The 12,569-nt window shown below is 43.8% G+C and overlaps 1 protein-coding gene across 1 annotated transcript in view; it reads left to right on the top strand.

Annotated features, from left to right (window-relative positions):
* Positions 1–812: 812 nt before the first annotated feature.
* The window catches only part of Metap1d (methionyl aminopeptidase type 1D, mitochondrial), a 102,924-nt gene continuing 91,167 nt past the window's right edge, over positions 813–12,569 (top strand). The window contains exon 1 of the mRNA XM_045147494.1: positions 813–876. Coding sequence (XP_045003429.1) covers positions 837–876 — 40 coding nt within the window. The 5' untranslated portion in view covers positions 813–836. The remainder of the gene's footprint in view (positions 877–12,569) is intronic.

Raw genomic sequence — 12,569 nt, 5'->3', positions numbered from 1 at the left:
TGGTCACGTTTTGACTGGCTCCGTGGAGTTCAATCCTTCCCCACATCCTTCTGGCTGTCACAGTCTGGCTAAGCACAGAATACGTACACCCAGGTGAGTACACCTGGTCTAGAACAGGCTGGAATCCGCCCTGAACGGGGGCAAGAGGACCTGAATTTGGTAAAAACAACCGGGCAGCAGCAACAGGGATATATACCGGCCCCCTCACCTGACTCATAGTTGGTCTTCTGTGGGGCTCATCTCTTGGCAATGCAATTGGCAGGGGTCATTCTTTTAAACGTCAAATTTGGGAAGAAGGCTAGCTCATAGTGTCAAGCAGGAGGCGTCACCGGGGAAAAATAAAAAAAAAAAAAAGATACCCACCGAGGTATTCAGAATAGCCTTTTCCGTGGCACACTGAGTCTGCCTCTTCTGAAGTCTGTTGAGTAATGTAGTTCTAGGACGGGAAGAGCAGCTGATGACTTTGAACCAAATTTTACCTTTCCACTCAATCCACAGAAATAATTTGCAAGAGTGCAGACGATGCAAAGGACTATGTGGGATACCAAACTGGGCTCCCCCCGCCCCCACCTAACCTCACGTTTCCATGCACCGCGGTGTGGACGCCGCCAACGCCGCACGCCACGCTTACCTGACAGCTTTCCCCGCGCCGCCTGGGCGCCGGGCCCGGAGGCGAGCGTGCGCGCCGCGGCAGGAGCCGGCTCGGCCGCCCGGGCTCCGCGGCAGGTGCCCGCGCACGCGCGCTCCGCGCCGGCCGCCGCTCCGCCCGGGCCTCGGGCGCGCGGGACCCCGCGGCTCGGCGGGCGGGGCTCCGAGCGCGCGGCCACGTGACCAACATGGCGGCGCCCTGCGGCGCCCACCTGCTCGTCAGGCGAGGTAAGCGGCCCGAGGTCCGTGGGTGAGAGCGCGCCGGGCTCCTTACACACGCACACACACGCACGCACGCACGCACACAGACGCGCACCACACACACACCACACAAACACACCCCACACACCCCCACGCCACACACATACACCACACACACCACACACAAACACACCACACACAAACACACCACACACATACACCACACACAAACACCCCCCCACACCCCACACATACACACACCACACCCCCCCCACACTACACCCCCCTACACCACACACATGACACACCACACACAAACACACCACACACATACACCCCACACAAACACCCCCCCACACCCCACACATACACACACCACACCCCCCCCACACTACACACCCCACACCACACACATGCACCACACACACACCACACACATGACACACCACACACAAACACACACACCACACACATACACCCCACACAAACACCCCCCCACCCCCCACATACACACACCACACCCCCACACACACACACACTACACCCCCCTACACCACACACATGCACCACACACACACCACACATGACACACCACACACAAACACACACACCACACACATACACCCCACACAAACACCCCACACACACCCCACACATACACACACCACAGCCCCCCACACACACCACACACACACCACACACACACCACACATACACGCCATGCATACACACTACACACACACCCACACTACACATATAACACACACACACACCATACCACACACATACACACCATACACAAACACCACACAAACATAGGCATACACAAAGACACACCACACACAGACAACGCACACATGTTCAAATGTGTGCACCAGTATACTTTCAGTCTCATGGACACATGGTGACACACATTTACACACCACAGGAATACACACACACACACGTGTCCCCTCTGGAACCTAGACCATGTCACAGCGTGGTTTCTCCTGGAGATTTTTACTGGAAGTTTTCCTTCTTCACTTGTGTTGTCAGTGTTACAAACATTTTACACTAGCGCCCGAGCAATGAAATTTGTGGTAACTGTGAAAAGCACCTGGGTCGTCATTTGTCCTTGCCTGAGTTCTTTTGGCATGTCATTTGAGACATCAGCAAAATGTGATTATGTTCACTCGAGGATATGAGATAACAACTGATGCCTGGGTGGTCCTAAATAGGGCTAACCTTGAATGTTCAGATTTCAGTTAAATTTGTAAAAAGTACTTTTGCAGCAGAGTTAGGAGAAGCTTGGATTTGTGCGAGGTTCTGATTCTTTGTGGGGAAGAACTGAGAACTCAAGGATAAGAGAAGAGAAGTAACAACCTAAATGGTTACTTACATGCCAGCCAGGTGGGAACGGTATTCGAGGTGGCACATGTTATAGTAATACCTACCATCTATTAAATGTCTTTCAGTTACACTGATACTGTGTGAAGCACCTTACGTATAATGGCTGCCTTTTAAAATATTTATTTGCAAGCACACAGGTACTGGGGAATTGAACCCTGGTTGTTAAGCTTTGCAGGCAAGTGCCTTAATGGCTAAACCATCTCTCCGATGGCTACATTTTAAAACCCAGTGGTTTAAACTTTATTCCCTCAGAGGGGAAAAGTGAAACTACAAAGATAAACTAACATGACTAAAGTCGCCTAGATGGCTAGAGGCAAAAATGTGCATTTGAGCACAACTAATTTTTTAAATATTTTTAATTTTTGTTTAGTTATTTGAAAAAGTGGGAGAGACGGGGGTGGGGAGGGAAGGAGGGAGGGAGGGAGGGAGGGAGGGAGGGAGGGAGGGAAAGAGGAAGGGAGGAAGAGAATGGACATTCCAGGACCTCTAGCTACTGCAAACAAACTCCAGACATATGTGCCACCTTGGCTTTACTGGGTACTGGGGAATTGAACCAGGGTCCTTTGGCCTTGCAGGCAAACACCTTAACTGCTAAGCCATCTCTCCAGCCCACAGTATTTTTTTTTTTAACTTTCATTCTTTTTTTTTTTTAAATCATTTATTGCACATGTGTGTAGGGATGTGCCACAGTCTCTTGCCACTGCAAAGGAGGGCTAGGTGTAGGTGGCTGGGGAATTGAACCCTGGTGGACAGGCTTTGTAAGCAAGCACCTGTAACTGCTGCAAAGGCTCATGCTTTTGTGCTACATGGCATGGTCCTTCTGTAGAGGTTAGTGTGCAGTGTTAGGTGAGACAGGAATTAATGTGTGTAAGAAGTAAAAAGTAAGGTGCTTTTAGAGAAGGGTAGTTTTAGTGAGCAAATAGATCTCAGTATTTCAGTGCTTGTGGTGATGTGAAGGAGCCACTGAAAGATTTGGTGATTGAGGTAAGGGGAAAGTGATGTGGGAAGTGTTTTGGACTGGTTACATGAAATGCAGCCTGGGAAAAGAGAGTCAGTATACCTCCCATAAAGTATAGGGTCCAGCCCAGATGATTTACAAGCTAAGATACTTTTCTACTTTCTTTTTTTTTAAAAAAATATTTATTTTTTTTTATTTTAATTTACTTTTTAGAGTCAGAGAGAGAGAGAAAGAGAAAGAGAGAGAGAATGGGCATGCCAGGGTTTCCAGCCACTGCAAATGAACTCCAGACACATGTGCCATCTTGTGTGTCTGGCTAACGTGTGTCCTGGAGAATTGAACCTGGGTCCTTTGGCTTTGCAGGCAAACGCTTTAACCGATAAGCCCTCCCTCCAGCCCAAAAACTTTATTTATTTTTATATGAGACAGAGGGGGTGTGATACCAGGGCCTCTAGCCACCGCAAATGAACTCCAGACACGTGCCACTTTGTGTATCTCGCTTACGTGGGACCTGGAGAATTGAACCTAGGTCCTTAGGCTTCAAAGGCAAGTGCCTTAACCGTTAAGCCATCCTTCAGTTCTATTTTCTTTGTTAGACAAATAATTTGAGTTTGTTTTTGTGCACTGTAGGTAATGGTAATAAGATCAAAGAGAGAGAGAGAGTGTCAAGATGGAAGAGCCAAAAAAACTAAATCCCAAAATCATACATATGATTGTTTATACACATGTGTATGCATGTATATGTTTGTATATATGATATACACATCATTTCTTTGCAGATTACAGAAATAACAGATTAATCTTTTCCTTTCTTGTCACTTATGATTTTGACAAACAATGGCTTGGACATTCTTTGGAAAAGCAATTGTAGGGCAGCTAGGCCAGTGTCACTGGTTCCTATCTTATCCCACCATATTCCACAATGCTACAACAACCACAAAGGGGGGTCTTCTGATTATAAAAGGTAGGGGTAATGCGTCACTAGGAAGAGATTTCTGTGATGGGAAAAGGGCCTCTTTCTGGTCATTGCTAGTTTTAAATTAGACAGGCTTTCCTGCCACCAAGTATACCCACCAGGAAAGAGCACAAGGGTAAATTCATAGTCTTCTTTCCATTTTCTTCCCCATCTACAGAGATACAAATCCATCAAGTCCTTATGTACCCAGATCAAGCTCTTGGATCCAAGAGGGAAAGGTAGCTAGAACCCTTTAGGCTAGGACAGAAGTGTTCACAGGTATTAGCACTGGCAGGAAATCCTAGACTCAGCACAGAATTCCTACCCCAAGAACTAGGAGTTCTCTTTCATATCTGAGCCTACCCCTTCCCTTTATTAGAATTCTGCTCTACTAATGAAGCCGCTATGAGTGTGGAAAATAAGGGGGAATATCTTTTCTTTTTCTCTTTTCATTTCTTTTTATTTTTTTATTTTTTAGAGAGGTGGGGGGATTGGCATGCCAAGGCCTCAGCCCCTGCAGTTGAGCTCCAGACTCTCACACCACCTTGGAGCATGTCTGACCTTGTGCTTGCTTTACCTTTCTTTGTGCTTATATGGGATCTGGAGAGTCAAACATGGGTCCTTAAGCTTTGCAGACAAGCACCTTGAGTGCTAAGCCATCTCTCCAGCCCATTTTTTTCTTTTCTAAAATTTTATTTATTTGTTTGAGACAGAGAAAGAATGGGCATGCTATAGCTTTTTTTTTTTTTTTTTTTTTTTTTTTTTTTTTTTTTTTTTTGAGGTAGGCTCTTGCTCTAGTCCAGACTGACCTGGAATTCACCATATAGTCTCGGGGTGGCCTCGAACTCACAGTGATCTTCCTCCCTCTGTCTCCCAAGTGCTCAGACGAAAGGTGTGTGCCACCATGCCTGGCTTACAGCCTTTTGCTACTGCAGATGAACATTAGACATATAAACCACTTCGTGTGCCTGGCTTTATGTGGATACTGGGGAATTGAATCCTGGGCTGGCAGGTTTTGCAAGCAAGCACCTTCAACCACTGAGCCGTCTCCCAGTCTTCTTCACCCTTCTGTTCCTTGCATAAGTCAGTCTCTGTTGGATTGCCTCTTTCATTTTCTCAGACTTTCACTAGACTCTCCTGTCAGATCTCTCCTGATATTCTCCCTCCTTAAGTGAGAACCTCATATAGGCAAAGATCTTCCCCTCTTCATCTTTGTTTCCTCACAGCCTGCAGCACATTGTCTATACATAGTTCACATATACTTAGTGTCATAACTGAAATAAAAGTCTTCAGAATATAACTTCATAAGAAAATACTTGTGCATAAAAATTACATGGTATGGGCTGGAGAGATAACTTAGCTGTTAAGGTACTTGCCTGCAAAGCCAAGGACCCAGGTTTGACTTCCCAGGACCCACGTAAGTCAGATGCACAAGGTGGCACATGTGTCTGGAGTTCATTTATGGTGCCTGAAGGCCTGGCATGCCCATTCTCTCTCTCTCAAATAAATAAATAAATAAATAATATTTAGAAGTTAAAAGAAATTACATAGTAGACCCAAAGGGTAACTTATCCCTTACATTCAGTGTTCTTTATATGAAAGGCTAAGATAGTGACTATTTCTGTTTTTTCTCCTCCTTCCCATTTTCTTCTAGGAATAGCTGAAGGCAATTTTACTTTAGCATATTTGGGGGGAACAACTATAAATATTTCATTCCAGGGTGGGTGTGGTAGCACATTCCTTTAATCCCAGCACTCAGGAGGCAGAGGTAGGAGGATCGCCATGAGCCAGAGGCCACCCTGAGACTACATAGTGAATTCCAGGTCAACCTGAGCTAGAGTGAGGCTCTACCTCAAATAAATAAATAAATAAATAAATAAATAAAATAAAAAGACTTCTGGGCTGGAGAGATGGCTTAGCGGTTAAGCGCTTGCCTGTGAAGCCTAAGGACCCCGGTTCGAGGCTCAGTTCCCCAGGTCCCACGTTAGCCAGATGCACAAGGGGGCGCACGCGTCTGGAGTTCGTTTGCAGTGGCTGGAAGCCCTGGCGCGCCCATTCTCTCTCTCTCCCTCTATCTGTCTTTCTCCCTGTGCCTGTCACTCTCAAATAAATAAATAAAAAATGAACAACAACAAAAAAAAATTAAAAAAAAAAAAAGATTTCATTCCAGGTGATTTGAACTTTGAGTTAGACTTTCTGGATTTTATTATCAGGGGGGAAAAAAAGAGCCTAGAGTGGGAAAGTAAAACAAATCCGAAGAAATGCTTGATGTTTAAGTAGTATAACCATGGGAGAGGTGAGGTGCAGGAAAGGAAAGAAGCCAAGAAGAACAAGCACTTTGGATCTAATCACTGTCCCTTTGTTCTGCCAGTGGAGGGAGCCGAAGTCAGGAAGGGGAGGAGAAACTACAATACTAGCAGAAGATCGAAGTAGAAAGACCCAACTAGTTGGCAGATGTGTATTGTTGGGTTTTTACAGAGAAAGGAATGTATGACAGTATGCGTCATTGTGTAAAGTATGTGTACCTTTTCCCTAACAATCCTGCTTGTAGGAGTTTATCCTAAGAGAGTCACAGGGTGAATATATACGGTGGTATGAACAAAAGTGTAAGTTCATAATTATAATAACAAGAAAGTGCTGGACAGAATCTGAAGTGTCCATTGGTAAGAGAATGGCTTCATGAATATGGTTTATTTGTGCAATGGAATGTTAAACAACCTGTAGAAAAGATTATGTAGATATACTGCGCATTTATAGTTGTTGACCTATATTGAGAAAAAAGGGGAGATTCTATTAGCTACTTTTCTCATTGCTGTGACAAAATACTTCATAACAGCAACTTAAGAAAGGAAGGGTTTACTTTGCCTCCCAGTTTGAGGCTATAAGCCATCATGGTGGAAAGGCATGTTGGCAGAAGTGTGAGGTTACATTTCATCTGCAGGCTGGAAGCGGGAAGAGATGAATGATGAGACTTAGCTTGCTGTCTTCTGTTGTCCTTTTTATTCAGTTCTGACCTCCAGTCCAAGGCATGGTGCTGTTTACATTCAGAGGTTCAGGGTGGGTCTTCCCTGCTCAGTTAAACCTCTCTAGAAATATTCTCACAGACACACCAAGGGATGTATCTCCTAGGTGCTTCTAAACCCAGCCAAATTGATAGTGAAGACTAACAATCACAGAGTATACAAAAGTATACCCCACTTATACAAATTATATATCAGTGTTTTGTGTGGGTGTGCATAAAGAGATATGGGAAGGAGATGGTGGTGTAACTCAGTGGTGAAGCACTTGCTTAGTATGTGCAGGGTCCTGGATGTGATCCCACTGATGTTAGGAGATTTCAGTAAGAGGCGTGAAGATCCTCAATGATGAATGCTATGCACACATTTATGTTTATTTTTTTATTTTAGAGAGAGTGAGAGGGAGAGTAATTGTTTTGTTTTAGGCAGGGTGTCAGTAAATAGCCAAACTCATGATGCTTCTCCCTCAGCCTTGTATGTGCTGGGATGTTGGCATGCACCACCATGCCTGGCTTGATAGATGTCAGTGTCTTAAAAGCAGCTTTATTGATCTAGAGTCCACACACCATACAGTTCACCAGTTTAAAGTGTACAATGTGATATTTAAAAATATTTTTGTTTTCTTTTAAAATATTTTTTAAAGGCATGTGCCACCATGCCTCTTTCTTTTTTAATTTTTTTATGAGAGAGAGAGAGAGAGAACTAGCTCGTCAGGGCCTCTAGCTACTGCAGTTGAACTCCAAACACATATATCACCTTGTGCACATGTGTGACCTTGCACATCTGGTTTACGTGGGTTCTGGGGAGTTGAACCTGTGCCCTTAGGCTTCAAAGGCAAGTGCCTTAACTGCTAAGCCATCTCTCCAGCCCTATTTATTTATTTTTTAAATATTTTTAAATGTTTTTATTTATTTGAGAGAAAGAGAGAGAGTATGGGCATGCCAGGGTCTTTATCCACTGCAAATGAACTCCAGACATATGAACCACTTTGTGCATCTGGCTTTATATGGATACTGGGAATCAAAAGCAATCCATTAGGCTTTGCAAGCAAGTATCTTTAACCACTGAGAAATCACTCCAGCCCCAATGTGATATCTTTTTTTCAAGGTAAGGTCTCACTCTGCCCAGGCTGACCTGGAATTCACTATGTAGTCTCATGGTGATCCTCCTACCTCTGCCTCCCAAGTGCTGGGATTAAAGGCATACACGACCATGCCTGGCTATTTTTTAAGGTGGTTATTTTGCACTGTCAGCTTCTTAGAGCACCAGCCATCCAATCACCCTCAGTTCCTTTTTCTTTCCTTTAGTGTTGACTATTGGGAAATCCTGTTAGATCTACCTTTAAGATATGCCTAGAAAACAAGGGCTGGAGAGATGGCTTAGTGGTTAAGGCACTTGATGGTAAAACCAAAGGACCCAGGTTCAGTTTCCCAGTACCTATGTAAAGCCATATATGCACAAGGTGGTGTATGCATCTGGAGTTCTTTTGCAGTGGCTAGAGGCCATGGTACACCTATATTTTCTCTTTCTTTTTGCTTTTGCCTCTTTCTCTCTAAAATAAAATATTTTTATTTTATTTATTTATTTACTTTATTTTCTCCAAGCATTAAGGATTCTGTGCTTTCTTGTTTCTTTTTTTTTTGTTAAATTATTTATTTATTTGAGAGCGACAGACACAGAGAGAAAGACAGATAGAGGGAGAGAGAGAGAATGGGCGCACCAGGGCTTCCAGCCTCTGCAAACGAACTCCAGACGCGTGCACCGCCTTGTGTATCTGGCTAACGTGGGACCTGGGGAACCGAGCCTCGAACCGGGGTCCTTAGGCTTCACAGGCAAGCGCTTAACTGCTAAGCCATCTCTCCAGCCCTAAAATAAAATATTTTTAAAAAGAGCTATACACAGAAAACAAACACTTTTTTCTGTCCTCCACTATTATTACCCAGTTTGAGCCACTACCATGTCTTACCTGGCTTAGTGTAATAGCTTGTGACTGGTCTGTCTGCTCCTGCTTTGCTCTCTATACTCGATGATGAACAGAACAGCCTGACTGATCTTCTTTTGGTAATTTAATTTATTTATTTGCAAGCAGAGAGAGACAGAGAGACGAGAGACACAGAAAGAAAATGGACATGTCAGGGCCTCTAGCCACTACAAACGAACTCTGCATATACCACTTTGTGCATCTGGCTTTACATGGGCACTGGGAAATCATACCCATGGCCATTAGGCCTTATAGGCAAGCACCTTCTTAACCTCTGAGCCATCTCTCCAGCCCCCTGACAGATCTCTTAATGCAAATGTAAATCAGATCATGTCATTCCTTTGCTTACAACCCTCAGAGTAAAAGCAAATCTTTATAATATGCTAGAAGGCCCCACTCAGCACTTAGCACTTCTTCCTTCCTTATGATTTAGGTTTTTGTCATGTTGATTGTCTGTTGCCAGTGTCCTCCACTAGAAGGTAAGAGCTACAAGGATTTTCATTTCTTTTGTTCTCTGATGTGTGTCAAGTACATAGAACAATGCCTGACACATCAGATTTGATAAAGATTTTTTTGAATGAGTGAATGAAAAGTGACTAGTTAATGGTGATACAATAAAGTTATTAGTAATGAATCAAATAATGTGTTGAGATATATAAAGCAAGAGCTGTTAGAAATAGAAGGAAAAATGGATAAAACCACAGTCATACTGGGAAACTTTAGTATGCCTCTAAGAATTTGACAAGTAGACATAATAAGGTTATGGAAGTTTAGATGTTATAATTAGCAAGTTTGAGTTAATATTAAATTTGATACTTTGGATTAAAGATTACTTTTTTTTTTTTTTTTTTTGAGGTAGGGTCTCACTCTAGCCCAGGCTGACCTGGAATTCACTATGGAGTCTCAGGGTGGCCTTGAACCCACGGCAATCCTCCTACCTCTGCCTCCTGAGTGCTGGGGTTAAAGGCGTGCACCACCACGCCTGGCTCTAAAGATTACTTTTTAAAACAAATATATATAAAAGAGCATAAAACCTGATAAATTAGGCTCCATGAAGACTTTTTTAAAAATCCTTATTTATTTATTTATTTGAGAGACAGAGAGATAAAGAGAGAAAGAGGCAGAGAGAGAGAAAGAATGGGCACTCCAGGGCCTCCAGCCACTGCAAACTGAACTCCAGACGCAGACACCCGCTTGTGCATCTGGCTTAAGTGGGTCCTGGGGAATCCAACCGGAGTCCTTAGGCTTTGCAGACAAAAGCCTTATCCGATAAGCCATTTCCCCAGCCCTAGAAGTCTTAATAGTGCTAGAAAGAAAAAAAAAAAAAACAATTGTAAACTACATTCTTTAACTGCAAAGCAACAAAGCATAAGCTAATGGAAGAGAGAAAAAGTTATGGAAACACAAAAGGAACTCGATAGTGGCAGATGCCAGTAACATTGTCCCAGACTTACGTACATACGTGGTTCTTGTCCCCTACATGTTTGCAGTCCTTGAAAGAATCAGACATACAAATTCATTATTGCAACAGAGTAACACTGATACATGGGTAGACACGAGATTACCCAGTGGAGACTGAGGAGTCTGCAACGCACAGGAAATGACCTCTGGCCGGGGTCTAAGTCCTCTAGTACAAGAAGGATTTGGTCAGGTGAGGTAGTGGTGAGACAAAGAGCCTCTTGTCCAAAGCAGAGAGAGCTCGGAGAGCCTGTCTGGCCGTCTGTGATCTCTGCTGGCTTAGCATGACGCACAGGTTGGGCAAGAGGTAGGAAGTAGCCAGAAAGGAGTTTGAGGAAGCTACTTTGGAAAGTGGAATATGAGAGGACAGCTGAAGACAGGCAGACTCTCGTTCTCTGAAGTTGGAGGAAATGGTAGATGTCCCTATGGATAGCTTTTCCGATGGGAGAAGGGACAGAAATTAAAGAAACTCCTTGTCTTCACTGTCTTCTATTTCATTCCTTTCTGTCATTGTTTCAGAGATTATAGATGAAATAAGATAAGGAGTTGGGAAACAGGAGAAACTGACAAGGAATAAGTGTAAGGATTGCCCAGTGAAATTGAGACCTAGCTGGAATGGCAGTGTGCTTGTCATGGCCCCGTTCATTCACACTGCGATTTTGTCCAAAAGTATATCACACAGTGTGGAGGAGCGGAGGTGGAGCACAGGCTTGACTAGGATTTTCTTTTCTTTCTTTTTATTTTTGTTTATTTTTATTTATTTATTTGAGAGCGACAGAGAGAGAAAGAGAGGGAGAGAGAGAGAGAGAGAGAATGGGCGCACCAGGGCCTCCAGCCACTGCAAACGAACTCCAGATGCTTGTGCCCCCTTGTGTATCTGGCTTACGTGGGTCCTGGAGAATGGAGCCTGGAGCCTCGAACTGGGGTCCCTAGGCTTCACAGGCAAGCACTTAACCACTAAGCCATCTCTCCAGCCCTTGACTAGGATTTTCTTTACAGGTCCTCTAGAAATAGCAGGACTGAGAGAGGCATGGGTTTGGCAAGAGGAGGGTCAAAGTAATGTATTACAGCATCTAGCTGGGCTAGCAGCTTCATAACAACAGGGGTTCTCTTTTGTTTATATCCACACCCATGATTGTTAGAATGAATAACCTGGTAGAAGAGAAGGGTCCTTTATGTATAGAATCATGTCATCTGCAAATAATGATAACTTGATTTCTTCCTTTCCAATTTGTATCCCTTTTATGTGTGTCTCTTGCCTTATTGTTATGGCTAAGACTTCCAAAACTATATTAAATAAAAGTGGGGACAGTGGACACCCTTGTCTTGTTCCTGATTTTAGTGGAAAAGCTTCTAGTTTTTCCCCATTTAGAAATATGTTGGCTGTAGGCTTGTCATAAATAGCCTTTATTATATTGAGATATGTTCCTTCTATTCCCAGTCTCTGTAGAACTTTTATCATGAAGGGATGTTGGATTTTGTCAAATGCTTTCTCTGCGTCTAATGAGATGATCATGTGATTTTTGTCCTTCAACCCGTTTATGTAATGTATTACATTTATAGATTTGCGTATGTTGAACCATCCAAGAAGAGAAGTCAGAAGAGAAGAGGCCAAAGAACAAGAGTAGTAGGAAGGAGGAGTAATACAACTGGGAGGCGGGGGTGGGGGTCTGGAGTTGCACAATGGAGCTACCTTCTGAGCAAGGCCAAACGGTTGTGATCTTAATTGGAGAAAGGTGATTCATACTTGTGACAACACAGTGTAATAGTGCTCTGGGAATAAGGAAAAGTAGAATTGTCACTCCACAGAGAAAGCTGGGACTTGAAGGATGAGTAAAGTGGTCAACAGAGGGTGAAGGAGGGCATACCCAAGGGGGCAAGGCAGGGTGGTAATAGACAAACCATGTGGAAACAGAAAACCTGGATGGGTTTAGAATATCCTGGGATAAAGGGTTTGGCTGA

Source organism: Jaculus jaculus, chromosome 4 (assembly GCF_020740685.1).
Source record: "Jaculus jaculus isolate mJacJac1 chromosome 4, mJacJac1.mat.Y.cur, whole genome shotgun sequence".
Lineage (NCBI taxonomy): Eukaryota > Metazoa > Chordata > Mammalia > Rodentia > Dipodidae > Jaculus > Jaculus jaculus.
The sequence above is the reverse complement of the archived record's forward strand: the minus strand, read 5'-3'. Positions and strand labels throughout refer to the sequence as shown.